This window comes from Aegilops tauschii, chromosome 3 (genome assembly GCF_002575655.3).
Source record: "Aegilops tauschii subsp. strangulata cultivar AL8/78 chromosome 3, Aet v6.0, whole genome shotgun sequence".
NCBI lineage: Eukaryota > Viridiplantae > Streptophyta > Magnoliopsida > Poales > Poaceae > Aegilops > Aegilops tauschii.
The window spans coordinates 621,238,894-621,264,803 of NC_053037.3; the positions used below are offsets into that span (position 1 = coordinate 621,238,894).

The window sequence follows — 25,910 nt, forward strand, 5'->3', positions numbered from 1 at the left end:
GAACAAAATGGCGGAACCCTAATTGAATTGTTGGGCGTTTAGCAGGTACCAGGAGTTAGTAAGTTCTTGTATAGTTGTATGACCCCCCCCCCCCCCCCCCCCCCCCGCCCCTACAAATCACTTCCCACTACAATCCATAGTAACTTCATCCGTTAAAACCTCTTTGAAAGAACCATTTGCTTTGCTTTTCTCGTGGCACAATGAAACAAGGAAAAGAACATCACATACATGCCAAAATGATACAAAAAGGCTCCTCACTGGTCTAAACTGATGAAGAAAGAAAGAATGCACGCAATTCTGCCGTATAAAACCGGGAAGAGAAGGAATACCAAGTAAGCAATGCCACGACAGTAGCAATACCAAGTGCACGTGTGTTAGTCGTATGCTCTAAAACAATCCTAACAATCGATGATATGTGCAACCTTGAATGTCCAACTCTAAGAATCGATCGTTGTAGCTACACCTTCACGATATTCCCCGTAATAAATACCGTGTATGTAATTCCCCGTGTGGAATGAGTGCAGTCTCATTGAGTTGCGTAAGATTGAGTTTATGTCTACGTTTATGAGCGTCTGCGGCTGCGCTGTGTTTTGCAAAAAGAAAACATAAGCAATGCCCAAATCCGGCAATTTGTTGCTTCTGTTACGGAATTATTTAATCAATAATCCTACACCTGCGTAAACAACTACGTGATGATAATACATGTCTCATTCATATCATAAAGAACAAAGTACAAGTTACGTAAGGACCGACAGGACAAAACTGAAAAGATAGTAGAACATCTCTGAGCTTGACACCAACGCCCGTCACCTGCCTCCGGCACCACCACAGCAACCACCGAAGAAAAGAATGACGGATCACCTCCTCACTCGAGCTCGACGCGGCTCCATCGCTGATATACAGCTTTGCGGACCTTCAAGGTGGCTCACCAAAAGTGAAGCCATTGCCGTTGAACGAATCAGGCCGAGGCAACACCCCGGACACGCCATCGAACTGCAGATCTGGCACCTCACCACGACTAAGACGCCGAAGGAGGAAACCATACCTGGCATCCACGAACCACGAACCCAGCACACGTTCCGTCTTCCAGATGTCCTCGATGCAGACCACAATCTGCATCCGCTCCTGGACTACCTCCCAAGCTCCACGCCGACGCTGGAGCAAACGTCGTCGCAACGACGGAGCCCGAGGACATCAATAAACATGTATATGTGCCACTAATGTAGTGCAAATCCTTCTCTCTATTTTTTTCTTCTTATTAAAAAATACACTAACGAGAAGCATGCGTCGCACGTGTACTCACATGGAGGAGGTAGGCATAAATTACGCGCAAGCAGAACGGCGGAACCCTAATTGATGAATTGCCGGGCGTTTAGCAGGCAGCAGGAGCCGGTAAAATTTTGTTTGTTTGGTAACAGCAAAAAACCGGCAGGTCTGGCCCACCCGGCAGCCACCCACCAGGGCGAGCGAATCCCACGCACCAGAAGATTTGGCCGGCCAGCCAGCCTCCCACCCCCTCCTCCCCTCCTTCTTCAATCCCAATCTCTGACCGCCCTCGCCGTCGCCATCCCCTCTCCGCCCCCTCCACGCGCGCGCGCCGCGGCACCGCCCCCCGCCCCCGCCGCACGCGCGCGCGGCCGCGCCCGACCCCCGCCCGCAGCCGGATTCCGCCGCCGCCGGACGCCGCCGGACGCGCGCGGCGCCGCAACAGGTACGCCGATCCTCGCACGGGGCTGCTTCGATTCACTCGATCAGCTTCCCCTTTCCGATTTCATTATTATCGCCAGAGCCCTAGTGCTGGATAGATAGATTGGTTCTTCATGCCATCCCATCCAAAGGCCGGGGCTTTCCCCTACGTTTTGTTCCGTTTGTCGGTTGACTAGGCAGGAGCAGAACGAATTGATTCGCGTGACTAATCCTAGCAGCAGCAGCACTACTCCTAGGTTGAAAGTTCAGTTCGGAGTTGGAACGTCTTTAATCAATCCGGCACTTCATTTTCCCACATGGGCACGGCCATGGCCATGTGAAATCTCCAAGCTTTACCAGCACGCTCATGTTGTTCACACAGTGATCCTGGCTGCCCAACCAGCAGGTGCTGCATCAAAATTAGGAAACGAACCAGTAACCGGCTAGCCGCCGCATCAAAATTAGGCAGGCGTGTGTAATCGGCAGCGACTACTACCGCATCGGAGTTAGGGAAGCGTGTACCATTGGCAGCGAGTAATGACTGGTAGTAAATACTCTAGCGTGGATATGTTGTTTCATAACTACAGCCGCCTGATTCTCATGCTAACACCGACTGTCTTTCAGGTCTGCCTTCCGGGTTGGCGCCATCATTATGTTCTTGCCGAGCAATGTGTAGCAGTTGCCGCTCGCAAGACTCGATCCCCCGTTCCCGCGCTGGTGTGCTAGGTGATGGCAAAACTCCCGATAGTTGGTCGCAGGTTCACATGCTTTTTTCCTTTCCCCTCTCGGTTATCTGTTTTTAATTATGCTGCCCTGTTCCTTGACCTACCCTTAACTTGGTGCCCCTGCAGTGTGCAGCATAGTAGTAGGAAACCCAACGAGAGCATGAGGCTTGTCGTCGTGACCATCATCGGGGTGGTCTTTGGTTTCTTCATCGGGATCTCCTTCCCAACAGTCAGCATAACAAAGGTATACATTCACATGCCTCTATTATCAACGTAGTGCTGCAGTAACTGCATGGATGCAAACCGCATCTCAAGAAAGTTGACTCTTTCGAACATGCTTTGCAGCTTCACTTCCCTTCTAGCATTGTTTCCTACATAGAGGACAAGAACTCTGGACTCACAGCTCAGGCTATACTTAACCATGCCTGGATTTCTGCTAGAAACGCAAGGGGCAATGCTTCTGAATCTAGTTCAAACACTACCATGAAGGTAAGTTGCCTTTGTTCTTCTACTCCAACTCTGTTTCTACATCTTTTATTAAAAGTATATGTACAATTCACATCCTAACTTTTTGATCTAACCTTGATTTTTCTTGACAATCATAGATATATGTACCAACAAACCCCAGGGGCGCAGAGATGCTAGCACCTGGCATCATTGCATCAGAGTCTGATTTCAATGCTCACAGACTATGGGGAGACCCGGCTGAGGTAGCTATTCTTTTCTGTATATCCACCTTTCAGCTCATGGGGTGCCTTTCCTTCTTTCTTTTCCACCTTATATGCTGTATTCCGCCTCAAAGAGAATAATGTGTTTCTTTCTTTCTCCACTAGATGTACTATAATATTCCACCTCAAAAAGCTGACTATGATGTTTTCTGCCTATCACATTGTTCTGAAATAATCAGCATATGCTTGCTCTTGTCATCTGATAAATTGTTATGTGTGTCTATTGTTGTCACATAATTTCGAAGTGATTGTTCTTGCACAATTGACGCACACTGTTGTGCACTGGCGTTTTTTTGTGCTCCTGTGAATTCCATATATTATGTTCTGACATGTGGTATGTCCTGCATTTCTTTGCTGATTTTAGACCCGGAATTTGCATTTTTAGCTTTCATGTTTCATAAAGTTTATAAATGTAAATCTTAATCTCTGCACTCCGGCATTTATGGTGCATCGAAGTTAACCTCAGTGTTCGAGTTAACCCTCACAAAATTTGCTTGACTTTGAATTCGCAGGACCTACCCTTCAAGCCAAAGTACCTTGTTACTTTCACTGTTGGAATTGCACAGAAGGATAACATAAATAGAGCAGTCCAGAAGGTATTTTTTTTACATTTATAATATATCAATTATCTGAGTGTCCCAGGTTTTTCTTTTACTTTCACTGTTTCTTTTCTAGTACAGGGCATTGTTTTGTCATGTTATCGTTACTTATTATATATTAATTTAAAAATACCATGATATTGTAACTTGGTTATCTGCCTAATTGTTTGAGCTCTTGGTTCTTGCAGTTTTCTGATGACTTTGCTATCCTGTTATTTCACTATGATGGCCATGTGACTGAATGGGAGGAATTTGAGTGGTCAAAACGAGCGATTCATATTAGTGTTCTGAAACAAGCGAAATGGTACGCCCTGATGCTTTTGTATTTTCTTAAATTTGTAATCTCAACAGCGAATCTAGAAGTTGACTAATATCTTGACCTCTAGGTGGTATGCTAAAAGATTCTTGCATCCTGATATCGTGGCACCTTATGAGTACATATTTATCTGGGATGAAGACCTTGGAGTTGATCATTTCAATGGAGAGGAGTAAGCTTTCAGTCTTCACTTAGCATAACTCGTTGTTCTGTTGGAGAGTTAGGTGACTTGCTAACATGATTTACATTGTAGGTATATCAAACTTGTCAAGAAATATCAGCTGGAAATCTCACAACCTGGTTTGGAGCCAGATAAGGGATTGACATGGCAGATGACCAAAAGAAGAGGGGATCGCGAGGTTCACAAGTAAGTTGAAGAACTCTTGTCTGCCCTTCTGAGATGCACAAATTTGTTTTTTTCTTACCTTTCATCTCATACCTGCCCCGTTGGTGATTTGGTTTTAACAGGGATACTGAGGAGAGGCCAGGCTGGTGCACGGATCCTCATCTTCCACCATGTGCTGCGTATGTATTTCGCCTTCCGCAGCTGACTTGTGTTACTTGGTCGCTGATATACATGGAAAAGGGCCTAACTGGGTATGTTTGATGTGCAGTTTTGTTGAAATTATGGCTCCGGTTTTCTCCAGAGATGCATGGAGATGTGTATGGCATATGATTCAGGTATAGCATATTTCCACCATCTAATTTCCTCTTACATTTGCACCTCATGTGGTTAACATCCCCTTGTTGTTGCAGAATGACTTGGTTCATGGATGGGGTCTGGATTTTGCTCTGAGGAAATGTGTGGAGGTATGAACCACACGCCCTTGTCGAAACATTGATATATTTCTGACTACTTCCATTGTTAACACTATAATCATTTAAATAGCTCTCGACCATCTTATCTCTGTCTCCAATTAACGTATTTACTCTTTACAGCCTGCTCACGAGAAAATCGGTGTCGTCGACTCCCAGTGGATCGTACACCAAGTGGTTCCTTCTCTTGGGAACCAGGTAAGAAGAGTCATAAAAGCATATCTTTTGAGCACCAGGCCCCATCATAGAACAGCAAAACCTGGCACTTACTACCAAACTCATTCCTGCTTTCAAAAACTCGCAGGGACAGGCGGAGAACGGGAAGGCGCCGTGGGAAGGGGTGCGGGAGCGCTGCCGAAAAGAGTGGGGGATCTTCCAGACGAGGATCGCGGAGGCCGACAAGGCGTATTACGAGATGATGGGCGTCACCCCTCCCAACGTAACATTTGTCCACTAGGCTGTCGTCGTATACCTCGCCGCTGTTAATCCTCCCTCCCCCTTTTTTTGTCATCTCTAGAGCCCTTATTGTAGTGAGCTTAGGTGAATGGTGATGATATTGATGATACGTGTAGAGCATACACAGATATCATACCATATCAGGTTAATTTTGTTACCTCCCTTTTTGCTCTGTGTGCGTCTCCCTTTTTTGCTGTGTATATGCTTCTCCCATTTTACTCCGGTTCTTTTACTATTCGTTTCCTTGAATTGAAGTTTGAACTGAAATTATTTGACGTCGCAAGCAAATGAAAATCAGTTCGGGAAAAATCTCAATGGAACACTGATTGATGTTCATGTTAATCCTCTCAGTATGTACACCAAAGAAGCACATTAATTTGATGAAAAAGTAAATTAACTGCAAAGTATGCAAATGATGTATTGATAGATGGATAGCCAAGGTTATATAGTACATCTGGACCATAAAGCACAGGCTTAGAACTGCTCAAGAAACCCTAGACAGCAACACAATTAGAGCTTATAGTTAACTAAAGAATGGTTGATGTGACGATCTCCCTGAGGAACTCGATCCTCTGCAGCCTCTCCTCCAGCTCCAGCTGGCTAACAGGCCTGAAAACAAAAGGCACCACCATTGCTCAGCTTAGCCATTGTAAATCTCTGAAACAAACAGGCGACCATCATCTTCCTCACCTCTGGACACCTGCTGCCGGATGACCGCTGCTCGGGCGGTGGCGCTGGCTTGCTCCGTCGCGCGATCCCGGCTCGGTTTCGGTTTGGTCTCCGCTGCCGCAGATGAACTGGGAGAGCAGGGGGTCAGGCTCAGGGTCCTGGCATGGCCTGCTGCTCATCATGTAGGGGTTCACTTCATATGCAGGTGGCGATGCCGCTGCTGGCCATGGTGAGCTGCTGGGCCTCGAAGGCTTCCTCCTCTGCAATGATCAGATGATGGTGATGATGATGAGTTTTTCGTGCCGGGATGGGACAGATTCCCACGTAGGAGGGATGTATAGATATAGATATAGATATAGATATAGTACCTTGAGAAGATGGGAGTGTTGGAATCTGAAATGCGCGGACATGTCCTTCCCCAGATTCTCGGCGCATATCGGGCAAACCTGAAGACCATCAAGTAAACCCCATTAGTGATTCAACATTATAGAGAGAAAATCGTGATATCAAACTGTTATCACAGAACCAATGAAGCCATCTGACACTTTGTTTAAGAGAGGGACAAACAAAATCACTCTGTTTTCTTGTTATCAGGAGCTATATAAACATTTGGGATTCTCCAGATTGCTCACACCCTTATTCACAAAAAGATCTCAATATTGTAAATGCATTTCCAGCAGCAACAGTTTATTAACTCAGGGCCATGTTTTCATCAAAATTGATACGCAATCGAAGTTACTTTGCATAGCAGTAATTCCAGCAAACACTTGGGGATAGAAGGCACAAGGGAAAGGGAGATATTTCTCTTACAGCATTTCTGGTGTCGAAGCAGTGTTCCTCCTGCAGATGGCTGCAGATGAAGGGCATTTCGACCTCGATGTAGCAGAAAGGGCAAGGGAAGTACTCCCACAGTTCACCATCTTCTGAGTAACATCAACAAAACAAAAATCAGCTCATGTGCTGCTGTAAGCAAATCCAATCCAACATGATCTAATCGGATCCTTCTGTCTTGATTTTTGTTAAAAGGTGCAGTCAACTTTCTCAATCTCGCGACGTGGAAACTTTTCCATGAGCTAGAATGAATAAAGCACCCAACTTTAGATCATTCTCTTGTATGCCAAGAAAGCGAGAAGCAAGAAAGAAATGCTATTTTATCCTTGTTACATCTGATCAAGACATGACCAAAAGCAAGGCTCCAAGTTAATTCTTTTGCAAGCAACCACAAAAACAGAAGTAACAGAAAACAAAATCTGAAAAATGGTCAGGAAAGGTTCAACAGCAACTATAGCTGCACACCTGATAAACAGGAAAGAAAAATGTAAGAACCTGTCACAGAGCAACAAGAACCGGCGAGAACAAGTTTCTTCTCAAGAGAAAGCATGAATGAATGGACCCAATAAACCATGAAGAAACCACGGATCAGATCAGAAACCAAACGGCAACACGTCGCCTCATAACGAAACAGCGCGCGGGTGTTCTCAGAGTGAAATGAAACCAAACAACAGTTAGTAGGAGCAGAGAGCAAGGAACAACATACCTGGCGGAGGAGGAGGTGGGGCATAATAGGGCTGGTGCCTGCCTGGGGGGAGGAAGCCATAGCTGTAGGAGGCCTCTGCATCCACCTCCATGGCGGCACTGCACCGCTGCTCCTCCTCTTTACTCTTCTCCTCGGCGGGAAGAGGAGGAGGCGGGTCACTGTAACTGACACAGCACATCCAAGCAAGTGATCACAGAGGAATTGGAGGTTGGAGGTGGATCACAACTCCTCGGCCGCGGATGTCGGTTTATATACGGCTCTCGAGGGCTCTGCCTTCTCTGTCCACATAATTAATTTTTCTGTGTTGTTGGTGACTCAAAAGTAGGAGCAGGGGAAAAGAAGGCAAAAGGAGGATGCATAAAGAGACAACATGGATTTCCAGGCCCGTGTGCCGTGCGAGGAATTGTTTTCGCCGATGAAAATGGGAAATAGGAGTTTCAGAGTATGTAGTTCTGTTGCTGTATGAGTTGAGGAAAAACCCTGTTTCCTAGAAGTCCTAAGCATATCACTGCCTTGGCATCTGAAGGGGTACCTTGAACTTAAATAAATTTGCTGTTGCATTGCTCAATACCCAAGTTATTGCATGAATTGCACTTGCACTTGTCTCCCACATGGCCAAAGCGCGACACGTCGCTTCGCGCGGAAATTAACTTCTCCACCGAAGTAGCAAGATACCACCCGTGGAAGCTCTCAAATCGCACGATCTCGCCCTTCTGGAAAGCCTGGTCACCATTCTCCAAGATCGTCGACGATAGGTTAGCGAGTAAACAAGGAAAGCAAATGAGTTGTTTTTGCTACTCCACTCTCTGCATCCATGGGAAGAATACTGGCAATGCTGGTGCACACAGTGCCTTGGGACTCACCTTTCCAGTCAGCAATCCAACCTGAAAGCAATGTGTGGATTGTATTTCAACGGCATGTCTGGATCTGAGGATAAAGTGGCCAGCCCAGACCTGTAGAAAGAAAATCAAAAGTGGCCACTCAATTCAGTTGATGACAGTGATGCATATGTTAGTGCCCATGCCTTTTTGTTCTTCCTCTTGCAAGTAGAAACTGGAAAGTTGCATGGAGTTGCTGCACACCTTTATTTACCTCAAGAAAAATTAAAGTTTTGCCCTATGTGTGGTTCTTTATTGGATCACTTTTCACCATTCTGGCATGTCTGATTGTCTTTGCTCTGTTCTCCAGATCTCTCCAGGAACTACCTATCAGCAATTTTTGTTTCATTCATATAATTTCTACAATGGACATAATTTAAGGTCATTACTTCGACTTCAATTTGATAAACAAAACTGAATCTTTCACCCTCTCTCAAGAAAGTATACAAAATAGTTTATCTGCTTTCTGGACATTGCCACCATGATCACATTGAGTGATTAAAAGAAATTTAGATGCTACTCAAATGTATCACAATGCTGTTGACCACCAGACATTTCACTTCATAATCAGACAACCAATGTATTGACAACTTGTGCTGCTCTACAAACTGGCAATGGCAGCCAATAGGTGCAATATTGCAATAAGATCAAAAACATGTACACCAGCAATAATATATCGACAATAATTAACGACAAAAAAGTATCTCCTGTTCTCGAATAATACAATGTAACAGAAATTACAAACCACTAGCAAATTATGAATACACTTCTTAACAAGAAGGAGGCATGGCTGAGAATCCATTCAAGCACTCCTTTTCTTGGGAATCACCTCCCATGATGACTGCTATAACCCGGTTTTGCGAGGCCGGCAATCATCTTTCAGATGTACGACAACAGCTTGAAATATACGACCAGGTAGATGGAAAGAGAGAACACCGCACAGATGTGCTGCCAAAAGAGGAGCGCGGATGCTTCCTTAACGCTGTAACCCCTCAGGCTCGCGATTGCTCCAAGCAGGATGGCACTGGGGGTGGAGTATTGCAGTGAGAGCACAAACCGGTACATGTGGTCGTTCTCGACGAGCAGATGCAACCTGTCTGCTAGCATCACGATGCCGATGCCGATGCAGGGGAGTATCAGGAGCCTTGCGACGGTTATACCGACGATAGTCCGCATACCCAGTGCGTTGTCATTTGGGCCTTCTGCGAGCATGCCTCCAAGAATCAACATCACCGAGGGAACCACGGCAGCAGCCAGGATCTCCAGACTGTCGGTGAAGAACGAGAGCGGCGCATCAGCCCCAAACACGAAGGCCTTGAGCACGGGGACCATGCCGATGATGATGGCGAGCAAGGAGGCGATGGTCGGCGGCTGAAGGACATGCTGAATCGGAGTCTTCTCGGCGACAACCCTCATCCTCCTGACCACTTTGGGCTCCGCCAAGCACCGGAGCGACTTCGGGCTGCTAGGCCCGGCGCCGGAGACCCCCCCCTCCTCGGAGAAATCGATGTCGGGGAAGGTGTTCTGCGAGGAGCCCGAGATGCTGGCGAAGATCCTGGCGATGAATGGCGTCTTGGAGTGCTCCGTCTCCTTGTCGGCCATCCCGGGCCACTCGGCCTCCTGGAGCAGGGGGCGGCTGAAGTTGCTGAGCTGCGGCTCCTCCTCGATCTCGTTGCCCTCGCCGACGATCTCGTAGTACTGCATGGGGGGCTCCATCATGTGGTAGACGAGGGTGTATACGAGGAGGACGGCGACCCACTGCGCGAAGGAGACGTAGGCGATGCCCTCGCGGTGGCAGCCGGGGCCGAAGGGGTGGTCGGCGGTGTGGCAGACGGAGCCGATGATGGCGATGGGGAGGTTGCCCGTGTTGCCGAAGCCCGTCATGATGACGGTGAAGCGGAAGAACTGCGGCGGCGGGCGGCAGACGAGGGCGACGGCGTAGCCGAGCGCGCAGCCGACGGCGGTGGCGATGAGGACGTTGACGGGGATGAACCACCAGTGGAGCACGTTGTGGAGCGTGACCGACTGGCCGAGGTGCACGAAGATGAGGCAGGGCAGGAAGAGCGCGAAGACGAGCTTGCTGAGCAGCTTGAAGGTGGCCTTGGGCACCACCTGCGCCCGCGGGTGCGCGAGGAGGAGCCCGATCACCGTCAGGCACAGCAGCTTCAGCAGCGGCGTCACCGCCGACACCCAGTCGCCGCCCTGCACCGCCACCTGCGGGTCCATCGCCGCCGTCCGCCGCCGCCGCTAATTAAAGCCGGAGCCTTTTCTGGCTGACTGACGGATAATCTAGATTATCGCTCCGCCGGCCGATCCCCTTTTCGCCCGTCCGGACAATCGGCTCCGACAAAAAGATTGAACCAATCTGCACGCCGAGAAATCAATTAAAATACGAGGATTCACTGAGCGAACGGGGGGACGGATTGGATTCAGATTTAGATTCACGAGGATGCACGAAACAATCGAGCAGGAAGATGAGCTGCAAAATCAAATCTTGAGCCTACGGATCCAAGAACAGCTACGAAATCAAGCGCCGGGATTACCAGTGGCTGGTTGTCTCGCCGCCGAGAGGAGTCCAGTCGCCGCCGCGTTACTCCGGCCTGGATCGATCTCTCTCGGGGTTTCGTCTGGGGCTCTGGTGATGTGATGGGGCCAGACGGGATCGGGCAGGATTGGTGGATGCGGCGGCTGTTCTTGGCCACGTGGGATTTCTGATAAACTTGGCCGAGGTGGGGCCCGGATGTCATTATCCTAGATGGCGATGCGATCTCGTGATTAATTGGGTTTTCTAAATTGTACTGCTGGTACTAAAAAATTGTTTTTAAAATTGCTGTTTTGTACTGGTATGTAATGAGGCACGTGAATGAATGGATCTCATGAGAAGAGGGCAGCAGCATCGTCATCATGTGCAATGCCATCACACCACTGATTTCCTTGCCATTGAAATATCTAGGAATCATTGTTCATTGGATTCCATGGCAGAAAGCAAAAACAAACCAAAAAATAATTAAATCTAGCGCTGCGCTGAAATCAGTCGGGTTGCTAGCCGTTGGATCAACCGCAATTGTCGACTTCATGTCTTCCCACTTTCCCTTTCCCGAGTTGTGGACCACCAATATCCACGATCCCTGGCCCGTGCACCACCCTGGCACCGTGATATGCCGTCGCAACGGCCACGCCTTCGGTGATGCTCCCAAAAGTACCGGCAACCTCTGCAACAGAGACGATGTTGCAACCCCAGGTGAAGTCACGCCATTAGCGCGCCCAACCATTGCAACACGCCGAGCACGACATCAATGGCGCTGCGGACGAGCACTCTGCAACAATGGTGATGTTGTGATGCCCCTTGTCGCAACAACGATGATGTTGTGGCCCATGAGCTCACAACATCACCGATGTTGCAAGCGCATCAGAGCGGCGTCTCACAGCACGGGCGTTGTTGCGGGTGGTCGACATTGCCCCCCCTCCTATTTGCAGCAATGGCTACTGCAACTGAAAGATCGTTGATGTCGCCTAGAGGGGGGGTGAATAGGCGCTTTAAAATAATTACGGTCGAGGCTTGAACAAATGCGGAATAAACCTAACGGTTAATTTGACAAGCACAAAACCTAAAACAACTAGGCTCACCTATGTGCACCAACAACTTATGCTAAGCAAGGTAAACAACTAAGTGATAGCAAGATATATGACAAGAAACAATATGGCTATCACAAAGTAAAGTGCATAAGTAAAGGGCTCGGGTAAGAGATAACCGAGGCAAGCGGAGACGACGATGTATCCCGAAGTTCACACCCTAGCGGATGCTAATCTCCGTTTGGAGCGGTGTGGAGGCACAATGCTCCCCAAGAAGCCACTAGGGCCACCGTAATCTCCTCACACCCTCGCACAATGCAAGATGCCGTGATTCCACTAAGGGACCCTTGAGGGCGGTCACCGAACCCGTACAAATGGCAACCCTTGGGGGCGGTCACCGAACCCGTACACTTTGGCAACCCTTGGGGGCGGTCACCGAAACCCGTCAAATTGCTCGGGGCGATCTCCACAACCTAATTGGAGACCCCGACGCTTGCCTGGAGCTTTACACCACAATGATTGAGCTCCGAACACCACCAACCGTCTAGGGCGCCCAAGCACCCAAGAGGAACAAGCTCAAGGGTACCAAGCACCCAAGAGTAATAAGCTTCTCAACTTGTAACTTCCACGTATCACCGTGGAGAACTCAAACCGATGCACAAATGCAATGGCAAGGGCACACGGAGTGCCCAAGTCCTTCTCTCAAATCCCACCGAAGCAACTAATGCTAGGGAGGCAAAAGAGAGGAAGAACAAGAAGGAGAACACTAAGAACTCCAAGATCTAGATCCAATGGGTTCCCCTCACATAGAGAAGAAACTGATTGGTGGAAATGTGGATCTAGATCTCCTCTCTCTTTTCCCTCAAAAACTAGCAAGAATCCATGAAGGGATTGAGAGTTAGCAAGCTCGAAGAAGGTCAACAATGGGGGAAGAACACGAGCTAAAAGGATAAGGTTCAATGGGGAAGAAGACCCCCTTATATAGTGGGGGGAACAATCCAACCGTTACCCCCAAAACAGCCCCGCAGAGGGCGGTACTACCGCATAAGGCAGCGGTACTACCGCTGAGAACAGCGGTACTACCGCTTCCCCGGGCGGTACTACCGTGGAGTTAGGAGGGCAGGAGAGATACGGACTCGAGCGGTACTGCCGCGGTGGTAGGGCGGTACTACCGCTCATGAGCGGCACTGCCGCTCTACTGTCGCTGCGAAGTACCGCACAATCCGACACGAAAAATGACCCCTCGAGTCGACGCGGTAGGGGCCTGGTACCGCAGCGGTACTACTGCTGAGGACCCACCGGCGGTACTACCGCTGCGGAGCGGTACTGCCGCCTGTGACTCCTAAGCGGTACTACCGCTGGGTACCGCGGTACTACCGCTGGCGCCATCCTAAAGCCACTTCCACGAAAACAAGTATACTCCACGGGAAACCAAAACTGCCATAACTTCTGCATATGAGCTCCGAATTGAGCAAACTCAAGCTTGTTGGAAACAAGACGACGAGTAGCATCAAAACAGCGACTGGTCATAGTAAGAAGAGGCAGAGGAAGTATGCCTAACAAATGGAGGAGTGAAACCTCCAACAGAGAAGAACGGACATAACCTCCAACATCGAAAACATCATAGAAGATGCAAGTGAACTCCGTTTTCGATGAACTCGAGCTTGTCAACAAGATGACCAAAAGCTCCAAAACTCACAAAGAGAAGAACCAAACAAGAACCAATAAAGATGATGCAAGGATGCAATGGTTTGAGCTCTCTATGAACGATACGATCAAGCTACTCATTGAGAGCCCCCCTTGATAGTACGGCAATCGACCTATAACCCGGTCTCCCAACTACCATCACGAGACCGGTAAAATAGAAAACCTATCAAGAGCAAACCTTTGCCTTGCACATGGTCCACTTGAGCTAGATGATGACGATCTTGACTCCCTCAAGATGGACCGCCTTTCTTGATTGCGTTGGCTCGGTGAAGACTAGTTGATTGCTCCCCCATACTCCACTATGGGTGAGCCACCCTTCCGCACATCTTCACAAGTCCATTGTCACCACAATGGCTTCAAGCATTTGATCTCTTCGTGGTGCTTTACTTGAACTTGCCCGCTTCACTTGAACTCGCACACCGCAACCTAACCCCACAAAGAACTCTCACGAAGACCATGGGTTAGTACACAAAGCGTAATTGACAATGCTTACCATACCATGGGATCGCTTGATCCCTCGGTACATCTTGTGCGCTTTGTGTGTTGATCAACTTGATTCACTCTTGACTTAGTCTTGATCAACCTTGACTCTTTCCAACTCTCTTCATTTGGATGATGTCTTGAAGGTAAACATGAATGATCACACAATCTTTTTCTTCAAGACATGCTTGCAATAAGCTCAACTCTCACATGACCAATCTTTGGATAATTCCTTAATAACACCTTGGTCACCACATAAACTCCTTGAAACCAACACATGGACTTCAAGAAATGCCTATGGACAAATCCTTCAAATATAACTCAAGGCAACCATTAGTCCATAGAGATTGTCATCAATTACCAAAACCAAACATGGGGCACCGCATGTTCTTTCAACAACAATGGGTAGAGATGGAGCGGCGGGTGATGCCTTGCCCCTATGGTTTGGAACACGCTAGTTGTTGCAGCGGGGGAGGCATCATGAGGTGGTTGGTGTTGCCCCCTCTCGATTGTAGCAACAGTGGACAGGTGGTCGATGTCGGGGAGACCTTTCTCGGCGTCACGGAGGCGGGAGGAGGGAGAGAAGTAGATACACAACCCTATTATAGTGCACGGCCTCTCGCTTAGTTGATCTTCTCCCAGACTTTGTGGAGCCATTGACAACACTTTACGGTCTGAATGTAGATCACACCAGTCGAACTTCGTAGGGTGAGGGCCAGCTTTTTTGGATCACCACGACTCAAAATACAATTTGGTAGGAAGATTAAATAACTAAAAAAACTTAATCGCGTAGGGATATAGAATAGTGAATAGGGGAATATAAGTTTGTTGGTTGCAACAACATAAATAACTTTATACACAACTAGATTGCTCGTCCGTATGTCAAAATTATCAAAGGTACAAAGCAATTTTTCCTAGAGAGCTAACCATCCGAAAGGGTCAATTCCTATGTACTATACAAGTGTAAAAAGTAATACATTCAAATGTTTTTTGGTGGGTTCATCACGGAAGTCGAAAGAGGGTCTAAGATTTTCTAAAAGAGATCATACAACTCTCACAAATTCCTTCCCACACATTTTTTATTTTTTACTAGGTATTTCCTGTGCGTTGCTACGTGGTATAAATGTTTAACTTTCCATATCCATAATTTACCTGCCCGTATTATATGATTGTGTAAATAAATGTTTACCAAATTATTCCTGTGATTTTATTTTGTAATAACATTTTGACTTGCCAAAGAAATCAGTTTTCAAGAAATGATCATCAGGAAATATATGAAATGTTGGACGAAGCACTCCATCTAGCAAGAAAAGGAACACTATTCTTTTTAGTAAGTATATAAGTATAAATATATTTCCATTTTTATCTTTGATAAAATCAAGTAAAAATTAGTCTCTCTTTCAAAAAAAGTAAAGTACTCACTCCGACCCGAATTAATGGATGCAACCTATACAACGTCCAATGTATTAATTCCAAATTTCTGAACTTATTTCCCCTGACCATCCAAAGGTTTCTTTTTTATTCCAATCGCCAAAAAAATTAGTCATATATACATGTGGTCATGTTCTACTCTCTCTGCATCCAAGGAGCAATTAGAACCTTACATCCATGTACACATCATGATTCCCATGGCTTGTGTGCCTCCAAACACCTGCAGACAACCACACGAAACTGACAACATATTCTAATAAATAAAAATCAGTTCATGACAGTGATGTGCATTGACATCTGCTAGTGACCTACTTGTTTCTCCTTTCTCTTGCAAGCAAAAATCAAGTTGCATGGAGTTGCTGGATACCTTTATCCTAACAAACAAATATTTGACCAAACTTTATGTCATTCTTGTTCCACAGACCATCCTCCTACATGGCTTCTATGACTGTATTAGCACTGCATGTACTTCAGACTGATTTCAGTACACTATGCTTTCCACCAGGATTAGCTCCAGCCATGCACTAACCAACATACTAATTTGGCCACGGGTCATCATGAAGCTCAATGCACACGAAGCAAAACCCACAGCAGGCTTTGTTTATAGTGTCTAATAATGCAAACCAAAAACTGTCTCATGCGACAGAGAAAGCAAAGCATGCATGGATTCATAGTTAGTTTAGTTTAAAGGCAAATTCGTCTCTCTGATCCAATCAAGAGCCAGGCCTTGTTCTCGCCCACAAAAAAGTTTCTCCAGTCACCCGTGACAGGGAGAGCATGGATGTGGATGGATTTGGTTACAAGAAATGACCACTCAACCTACCTACGTACCTAATTAGCCGACCATGCCAAGGCTATTGGCTATTGCTATTGCTGTCTCATTAGATTTTCATCATCACATCTTGGCTGTCTTAAGCAACGTCCTGACCTAACAACACTGTTCCCTCTTACCTATACAAGGCACTCTCCTAGGCTAGGATGCTGGTTCCTACTTTATTAACTTCTGACCAAAATAATGCATCTCCTGGCAGGTTGGTTAACCTTGATTTGGGTGATGTGAAGGCCACATAATAATAATAATGGAAGCTATTGCTTGTAAAATCCCTCTATCTATATATATTTGTCAGAGGTCTGGTTAACCACTCATGTTTTATTTACTAAAATTGCATCAGAACTTCCTCAAAAAATAGTACTTTTTGATATAGTTGATGCCATCATTCCTTCCCTGATGAATGTGAGTAAGCTCATGTGCATTAAAGAAATGCTTTTCTTCTTCATATATCTTAGGTAGATATAATCCCTTTTTTTATCCACAACACAAGAAGGAAAGAAATTCAAACTTCAAAGTTAGCAGCAAGAGAAAGTGCCTCTTTTTTCCTTGAGAATTTGGAAGATAGTTGAGTGTGCTGGAGGGGAGTCAGCTTAGCCTTTTCTATTTTCTTGACAACATGCAGGATTCAACTTGGATCCATCATCCATGTCACTTTCTGGTTGTTGCATGTACTGTCCATGCTATAGTAATCCAACATATGCAATGTATGTAGCCTCTAGGTTTAGCTTTGTTTGTTAGCGATGAAAAAGACTCCACCATGTAAAGTAAGACAATCGATGCGCGCGCATGCGGTTTTAGTTATGCTTAGCAAGATCTTTAGGCTAGTTAGGGATGCTCCAGGTTGCTTTTCTTATTGATTAATTAACCACACATGATGTTGTTCTTGACTTGTAGCCTCTCAATATATATGTACCTATATATGTTTGGCAGAGGTCTGCTAAATCACTCCTGTTTTGTTAGTGAAGTTGCATCAGAACTCCCTAAAGAAATACTGTTACCTTTTGATATCCAGCAGACTGGTTGCTGTGATCATTAATTCCTTCTTCACTGATGAAAGTGAGTAAAGCTCATGTGCATCAAGGAAATGCTTCTCTACTCCATGGATCTTAAGTGCGAAGATCTGATCTTCTATTCCACGGCAGAAGAAGAATTTAAGTTTCAAAGTTACTAATGAGAGAATTTACCTCTCCTTTTCTTCAGAAACTAGTAAGCGTGCACGTACAATGCACATATAATCATAGAAAGAAATTTCCTCAGTTATCCTAGTCAGGAAACAATTATTTTAAATCTTAATTTGTACTCCCTCCGTCCCAAAATTCTTGTCTTAGATTTGTCTAAATACGGGTGTATCAAGTCACACTTTAGTATTAGATACATCCGTATCTATACAAATTTAAGACAAATATTTTGGGACGGAGGGAATATGAAATTATGCTTTTGCAGATATAGTTTTGAAATGGACTAAACAAGAACATGTTACATACAATAGTATGTTAGTCAATTTTGTCCCAGAGATTGACACTTAAGTAACACACATAGACAACATCTTGGTCATCAACTCTGGATCCATATACAACAAAATGTGAAAGTAAGTTAGACTTTGAGCATATTTCATCTATTATCATAGCTCCGTCCTTTACGGAAACGACAAACCATGTGTATTTAACTTCCATATATTTAACCATTATTTATCCTTATATCTTAAGTCTAATCATATTGATGCTATGCACCTTCAGTGTAAACCACTAAATCAGAAACCGTAGAAGCATTAATAAATGGGGCACACAATTAACCTCACAAAGATGCATCACCATGTATCACAATCTAAAGATACAACTTGTGCTACCATGACTTTGTGTAACCACACCTATCTTTTGATACAAAGTAAGTGTGCACGTGCAACACACGTATTATATCTATAATTAAAACATTTTAAATCTTAATCTTGATCCAAGACGAACAACAGACATAGCCCAAGAATATCCTAAGTTTTCAAGTCTTTATTTCTTATATCATCATCATTGAATTCAAGTCGAGTAAAATGACGACTATTTTTTTCTAAAACGTCTCATGTGAACGTAAAGTCAAGTAGTAATAAGAATTTTTTTGAAATACCGACACGCCACAAAATAATAAGTATCATAATATGAAGCAAAATGTACCTGTTCCGGATTGTCGGACACAATATTTCTCGTGAAGTACTCCATGAAATTTAACATCCAGAGACCACAAGATGACCTACATGATTACAATTTTTTGATATGTTCAATAACAAACATCAATAAAGATCTCAATAGTTGTATAAAACTATCAAAATGGTTATGACTGGACATTTTTCTAAATCCTTGTGACATATAAAAACATAGCACCCACATAGTCAACTCGGACACACCCAATATGTTTTTTGGTCAACATCCGATGCTAATATAAACCAAATGACGGAAGGGCTATTGATAAACAAAATGACTTGGCATCTCAGAAAAACTGACTTGGCATCTCAGAAAAACTGACTTGGACAACGTCTATATTTTTTTTAGAGGAACGCCTATGCTTATTAGTACTTGACCAAAAAGGCTTCGATCTAAAAAGAAAAAAGAAAGAAAAAGAATAGACACGCAGACGCTTATCCCTTCACTCTCTCACCACCACTCCCCATTCCATGGTGGCCTCCGCCTGTTCTCCTCGCTGCCTGCTCTCCTCCGCATGTCGCGCCGTCGCACGGCACCTCCTCTCTGCTGCTACGATGTCGGCCGGCGCCTCCTCCTCCACCCCTCTGCCTCGCCCTGCCGCCTCCTCTCCGCACGAGAGCCTCGCCTCACCAGCAAACCCGCCGGTCTTCCCTAGATAAACTCTGTCGCTGCCATCCCCATGTCCCAGCGCAGATCTAGACGGGAGCTAGAGGGGCATGCTGGACACGATGCGGGAGCGGACATATCATAGCGGACCAAGATCGAGTGCGTCTACGTGCCTGCCGTCATCGTTGGCCCTCGTGCTTGGCTCCCACACTCGCTCTGGGTAGGCGCTCGCAGCTCGCCTACTGCTCGGCTGCTCCAGGTACTTGACGGAGGGCCAGTTCTTTTGGGCGATTCTACCAGAATCGGCCCCCTCCCCAGCTTCTCCCAGAATCACCACTCCATATGTTTTTTACAATCCTAGCTAATTAGCCCTTAACTAAATAGGATTGTAAAAAAAATATGGAATGGCGATTCTGGGAGAAGCTGGGGAGGAGGGGGGCGATTCTGGAAGAATCGCCGAAAAAAACTGGCCCGGACTCAGGTAGTCGCAATTGGATGTCAGCTTCTTAATCAGTACTCATAGTTTTTGTGGTTTACCATGCAAGTGTTGGGTGCCATTCTCAATGACCTTCTGATGAGGCATGCTGAATAATTATGTGGTTTAGCAATTAACAAAATCATTTGACAATTGAAGTGGAAATGAAATTCTAGTATTATCTTACTAAATTGTGAGATTCAGGATCTGGTTGATATTTTGAGAGTTTTTACCATTTAGGTTTGTGGTAACGCACATCAGGAATGCACACTTTATTTATTTTTAAGTGTGTACCTATCATTTGTTGTGTTTTAACATATCTTGCCACTACTATGTAGTTAAGGCACAACGTGAGGCTGCAGCAGAAGCTTGAGGAATGCAGGGGCTAATGATAGTACTCATCAACCAAAATTACCGGCGTTGTCAACCATGCTTTGAACTTTTGGAGATCAAGCTGTACGGTTGTACCATGAAGATTTTTAGTAACTACCTCAACTCTCATGAGATGATTAGCTTAGAAAATCGAGATATTTTCTCATTAATTTCAGCTGTTCTGATGAGGCACATAGTTTTGTGCTTGGGGTGCTAAAAAAGAATAGGATGTTTTCTTTTTTATACATCTCGTTCCTTATCCTTGCGTCAGAACAAAAAGGAGATAAGAATACTTGGTCTTTACATGGAAAGGATGCTCCTATGGTTATTGTGATCTCAAATTTTGCATAATTTCTTCTAATGTTTTATTTACTCTTTTACTAGCTTCCCTGTCTTTGCTTTTTTATTGTGGCGTTTATTTGCCCACCCTGGCATGCTCTGTTACCCAAGCTGCAGTTTAAGGATTCAAGTGGCGATTGCAACCCAAAACATTGCGAAGAATCTGCTGCCAGAGGCTTCATTATGCACACCTTTTCTTTTTACAAAATGGAGTCTAATCTGCTGTCATCACAGCAACAGGTATGCCTACATCACCAATGTTTGTACAGTGACATTTATTCACACACAAATGAAGATATTCTAAGGTTAGAATGAACATCACCTTCAGCACCTGGTGTGTATCGTAGTTGGGTGACAGAAGATTGCGCAGTGGGCCTCTCGGCAGTGTGAAAATCCGGTAGAAGAAATCACCTGATCATATATTTGATTATACTTCTGATTTCTCAATCATATATAAAGAACAGAATATAATGGACAAACCAGGTGATATTGCCGCGGGTGTCCTAGATGGGGTGTGTTCTGCATTATGAATAGTAGATGTAGCTTTCTTATGAGCCATGTTTAGTGCATACCTCTCCCTTTCCCTTTGTCTCTTCAACTCTTTAGGACCTACCATTTGGCCTGCGTGGACGAAATCTTTACCTTGGCTCGAGTTGGTGAATATTTAAGTTACTTACCTGAGTTGGTGATGTTGAATAGGTCCTGAAATGGGGTCCCTAAGTCATCACGCCGAGTCGTAATTATTGACATTTTCCTTGTTACAAAATGAGCTCCGGTTTGATTTGAAGGAATTTGGATCATGAAATGTAGCCTGATCAAACATCATCACATCAACATTTATGCCTATACCACCAATGTCAGTACAGTAATAGTTTTTCACACACAAATGGAGTCCAAATTCGTTAGGCCGAGAGGATGCCATATGCAACTGTCTCAATCAGGATCTTAGTGTTCCCAATCATGGTTGTTGTACATGAAAGATTTACTTGATCCATAAACAGGATGGTTGCAGGAGAAAAATAAGTATAATGATTTGGTGTTTTCAATGCTTCGAGCTGAAAAACAGTTCAGTTACTTGAATTGCTGATGTTGGTTAGGTCATGAAATGGAGTCCCTAAGTCGGTACACCGAGAGGATGCCATATGTAACTGTCACAATCAGGATCTTAGTGTTCCCAATCATGGTTGTTGTACTTGAAAGATTCAGTTATGAGCCATAAACAGGATGGTTGTAGGAGAAAAAGAAGTACAATGATTTGGTGCTTTCAATGCTTTGAGCTGAAAACCAGCTCAGATTATATGCTTCCAGCGGTGAAACTGCTTGTCACATTAGTCTTTTTCATTGTATTTTAGCGCTTCCGGTGATTCCTTCTCTGTCATCATTGTACTTCCCGTCGGCCTTCTTAGTATCAGAAATGCTGGAGAAGAGCTACGCGGCGGGCACGAAGTCCTTCCCGGCGAACAGGTATCCGTCGGGGACTCGAACGTCCGCCATACGACCACGTCGTCAGCGCGGAACAACACAAAGTTGTCGTCATCGCTCATGGCGCCCGCGACTCAGGCAGATCTGATTGGGCGACCAGGTGGTTTCCATTGGCCGTGGAAATCATACCTGGCTGATCTGATGGGGCTGTCTGCTGCTTCAAAACTCAGGCAAATTGCTGCATAATAATCTTGTTGTAGCCTGACCAATCTGTGAATATTTGATTGTAGGTGAAGGAGGAGCGGCCACCCACTCGACGGTGCGGTGCAGGGTGGCAAGGGTGCCCGGCAGGGAGGCGTCGACACGGTGCAGGGCCGCGAGGGAACCGTCCAGGGAGGCGACGATGCGATGCAGGGATCGAGGCCGCCGTGCAAGGACGTGACGGGGCTGCTGAGCTTCGTCTGGGGCGGTGGCGAGGAAAGGCAAGGAGAGGGACGAGGGAGACGATTAGGTTTAGTTTCCTTTTTTTTGAATTTATTAGATGGTTAGATTAGCGTGATTTGAGGGGCTGCGGAGGTGGGATGGAGAGTTTCATATTTTCATCTGGTGGAGTATGGTCAGTCTATGTAAACTGCTAAGCGCACACCACATGTCGAATAAATTAATGGTGGCTGTTAGATTGGGTCGTGTGGGCTTCATCCTGTGGTGGTGATGTGTCTGTGTACATTTTGCGGGGTGTACGTAAGAAAGTTCTTGTTCGATTGTTTAATGGTTGTGGAGATTGGGAAAGAATTAAAGTGTGCTGGAGAGGAGTCAGCTCAGCCTTTTCTTTTTCTTTTATCTTGACAGCATGTAGGATTCAGCTCAGCCGATGTCTCCACTGGATCCATGTCACCTTCTGGTTGCTGTCCGTCTATAGGTTTAGCTTTGTTTGTTAGCGATGAAAAGAGTCCACCGCGTAAAGTAAGACGATGCACATACGGTTTTAGTTATGTTTAGCGAGATCCTCAGGCTAATTAGAGATGCTTCAGGTTGCTTTTCCTAATTAATTAACCACACATGATGTTGTTGTTGACCTGTACCTCTCTATATATCTCTAGTTATCTGTCTGTCAAAATGCCTTTTGATTTCCTTTGTTGACAATTGGTTGGCGAACGGGACCCATTGCCTGTGTACGTATGATGCTGACAATCCATTTTGTTTTGGGAATGTTATTGTCCTACAATCTACCTATATTTTGTTTCTTTCTTGTAGAGGTACAAGAATCTCGTAGTAAATGTACTCGTTCCATTTGCGCATGAAGGACATATTAGATTTTGGTTGGCTAAGAATTACTCCATTAATATGTGCCTTATATGATAAAATATCATGATTATCAGTAAGCACTAAGCACGTTTGAAAACAAATCAGGGATGAAGAATCCACGGAGCAAAAGCTACATATTAATCAAGTAACCCATGGCCAAAGTCTCGCGTTAATTGTACCTAATATGCCTGGCAGTATGAGTAGAAACATAGGGAGCAGCAAATCTTCCCTTCATCAAAGCATCTCCAGGTCATCTATGATACCAACTCGCACAGTACATAGCAAGCACATACTCTCCTTGTACTACTAGCTGGTTGTCTGGAATCAAGGATAAAGATTGGGGAATCTAGAGATATGGCAATATGGTCTGCAAGTAGGTTGACAACTGAGAGACAGAGACCTTTACTTGTTGTACTCAACGTGTCCAGGCCGCTCTAGGCTCCAATTGACGTGAGGACGAGATGAGGGCACGTAGTATGTGTGCAGCAATGAACGGATATATACAGAACTTTTGCTCCATCATTAGTCTGTGTCTGAAATACACCTCTTCAAACCGTTCAGCGATCCTCACCTCCACCTCACCTCGTACATACAAACTAGTGTAAAAATAACCACTTCGGTTGGTCAAACAGTACATTTTTTACAACGTAATTTCTGCAACGACGATGTGTAGTTACTTGTCGTGACCCAGGTTAGGGATACTTGGTACTCTATGAAGAAGTATTTTGGCCCTACATGTTTCTAGGTTGATAGAAATACCTATGTGTATATCTAATTATTTTAGCTTTTACCGAACACTACGAACTAAACTTTCACAAAGGTTGCAGGATTTGGGAAGTACAAGTTTAGGCTAACCAAGATACACTTCTAGGTGACAGATATTTCTCAAAATTGCAGGCAAATTATTAAAATTAGCAAACACATTAAAAAAATCCCGACTTCCATGTGCTTCTCCTTGGGAGAATCTAGGTCCTTATGCCAACGCAACGGTTTTCTCCTACTTCTATATGCCGCCGTGGGTCTAACCTTGATGCTGCTTGTCCCGCTTCGTCGTTGTTCGAGATGTCTTGCCACTAAAAGATTAGAGGGGACTCACGGAGCCACTAAACAGACCCCAAAAAAAAGATTAACGCCCAATAGTTAAATGTTACTCCCTTCGTCCCATAATGTAAGACGTTTTTTGACACTAGTGCGTCTTACATTATGGGACGGAGGGAGTACAAGTTGAGGAAGAACACCAAAGTTCGTCACTCCCATAAAACGGTAAGTAGTTATCCAGCATACATTGCAAAATAAAACAAAACAAGGAGTATGCATATATAACGGAATGTTTAACTTTATTTGGTAAGCCCAGAAACGAAGATCATGGGCCAATCAATCTCCAGGGGCATGGAATCCCAGTGGCACATGGAGCGCCTGGAAGGCCAATCCACTATCTTCTCCATCATCCCAGTTTCGAGATCGGCAGTGTAAATTTGTCGATAGTTGTCGGTGATGATCAATGCGCCGCACTTCTCTCTCAATCCAATTAGGTCTCTTGTTCCATTCTCATTTTCGAGTTGTTTTAGCATGATTGTTCGGGCACACACCCATTCTGAAGGGCTGCTCATGTTTCCTTGGTCCTCGCGTTGCTCCCAGATCTCTAGTTGGGGACCTTCCTTTTGAATCCATAGCAGTGATAACACCCCATTGGTGCCTAAAGTAAGGCATGAAGGACTAGTGGGTTGGTAGTTGAGTTTAAAAGGGAGCTTCGTCAAGGAGATATGGCCGGTCTTAGCATCCAGATTAATGACTTGAAGGCACCCTTCTCCATAATTATGAAATAACCAGTGCGCCCAGCCATTGCGCACAATGGCATCGCTGAACGACCCATAGTCGTATGACTGCACATCACCGTCGAAGCAATTGGTACGTTGGTCCCAACATGATTTGTCGGAAGAGAAGGTATGAAGATTGTACTTCAAGTCATCATTGCTATAGCCGATGATGACCACTTTGAAGAAAGACAAAGGGTTGCTCGGCGGCACCGTGGGTCGTTGCCGCTCATCTTTGGAACAACAATCTACACCGGTCAGAATGGCATAGCCATTACAGTCATAGTGGTAGAAGTTTGGGCTAACTTTTAGAGGAGGGAGCATGAGACACGTGGCGGCGTGCAGGTCGCAGACACCCAGTTGAAAGATGGTCTTGTCTGGATAGCCGGTGGTGCCGTGTGCTTCAAGACGCACGACAACAAGGCCGTGGCGCGAGATGAGCGGCGACGCGCCGTCGAAGAGGCCTGCATGGGCAGGGGTCACAAAGGAGCCCAAGGAGCGGCGGCAAGCGCCCAGAGCGGATCGCCGTGCTGGGATGAAGCACGGCTCCGGGCCCGGCAAAGACCCCGCGTCCAGTTCCTGATCATGTCGGTTTCCTTGAGCGAAGAAGCCAACGAAAGACGACGGGGAGTACTCCGGCCAGCGGCGCCGGAGGAAGGAGCGATCGGTGACGAGATGGCGCCACCTCTTGCACACCGTGGCTGAGCGGAAGAGAGAAGCTTCGTCGTTGATGCGGACGAGGATCTCGAGAAGGAGGTCATCCGGGAGCGAGACCGCCATAGCCGCCGGCTCTACTTTCAAGATTGGATTTGGATACGAGGGTGTTAATTAGGCCACAGAACGTACGTACTTATGGTAGACCAAATCTAAAATATATACCACGTATGTACGATCCGTTTTTTACAGGTTGCCGACTTGGTCTCCACGTGGCTAGCTAGTGGGTTCGGATCAGCAT

General features: G+C 45.7%; 3 protein-coding genes and 2 long non-coding RNA genes across 6 annotated transcripts; 2 read left to right on the forward strand and 3 right to left on the reverse strand.

Annotated features, from left to right (window-relative positions):
- Positions 1-1,524: 1,524 nt before the first annotated feature.
- Positions 1,525-5,491, forward strand: LOC109766863 (uncharacterized). The gene is made up of 14 exons (XM_020325625.4): positions 1,525-1,711; positions 2,311-2,444; positions 2,538-2,655; positions 2,757-2,900; positions 3,017-3,121; positions 3,652-3,735; positions 3,927-4,042; positions 4,125-4,226; positions 4,308-4,421; positions 4,523-4,579; positions 4,669-4,735; positions 4,811-4,864; positions 4,994-5,068; positions 5,175-5,491. The coding sequence occupies exons 2-14, from the start codon at positions 2,416-2,418 to the stop codon at positions 5,325-5,327; spliced, it is 1,218 nt and encodes a 405-aa protein (XP_020181214.1). The 5' UTR covers positions 1,525-1,711; positions 2,311-2,415; the 3' UTR covers positions 5,328-5,491.
- A 228-nt stretch (positions 5,492-5,719) lies between these two features.
- Positions 5,720-7,839, reverse strand: LOC109766864 (protein DEHYDRATION-INDUCED 19 homolog 5). 2 transcript variants are annotated; one of them, XM_020325628.4, is made up of 5 exons: positions 7,533-7,839; positions 6,806-6,915; positions 6,364-6,441; positions 6,017-6,255; positions 5,720-5,935 (listed from the first exon to the last, which is right to left on the reverse strand). In XM_020325628.4, exons 1-5 carry the CDS (start codon positions 7,708-7,710, stop codon positions 5,854-5,856), a joined length of 687 nt encoding a protein of 228 aa, XP_020181217.1. In that variant the 5' UTR covers positions 7,711-7,839; the 3' UTR covers positions 5,720-5,853. The 2 variants fall into 2 exon arrangements, with proteins under 2 accessions (XP_020181217.1, XP_020181216.1); XM_020325627.4 differs by having other exon boundaries at positions 6,806-6,918; positions 7,533-7,829.
- A 286-nt stretch (positions 7,840-8,125) lies between these two features.
- On the reverse strand, positions 8,126-8,728 carry LOC141042574 (uncharacterized). Its single transcript, XR_012205807.1, has 3 exons — positions 8,625-8,728; positions 8,396-8,485; positions 8,126-8,254 (listed from the first exon to the last, which is right to left on the reverse strand). It is a non-coding gene; the product is annotated as an uncharacterized lncRNA (long non-coding RNA).
- A 236-nt stretch (positions 8,729-8,964) lies between these two features.
- LOC109766862 (protein PIN-LIKES 2) lies at positions 8,965-11,153 on the reverse strand. Its single transcript, XM_020325624.4, has 2 exons — positions 10,954-11,153; positions 8,965-10,775 (listed from the first exon to the last, which is right to left on the reverse strand). The coding sequence occupies exon 2, from the start codon at positions 10,634-10,636 to the stop codon at positions 9,290-9,292; it is 1,347 nt and encodes a 448-aa protein (XP_020181213.1). The 5' UTR covers positions 10,637-10,775; positions 10,954-11,153; the 3' UTR covers positions 8,965-9,289.
- Positions 11,154-19,015: 7,862 nt separating this feature from the next.
- Positions 19,016-22,628, forward strand: LOC120962127 (uncharacterized). Its single transcript, XR_012205806.1, has 3 exons — positions 19,016-19,487; positions 20,042-22,209; positions 22,251-22,628. It is a non-coding gene; the product is annotated as an uncharacterized lncRNA (long non-coding RNA).
- The last annotated feature ends 3,282 nt before the right edge of the window (positions 22,629-25,910 follow it).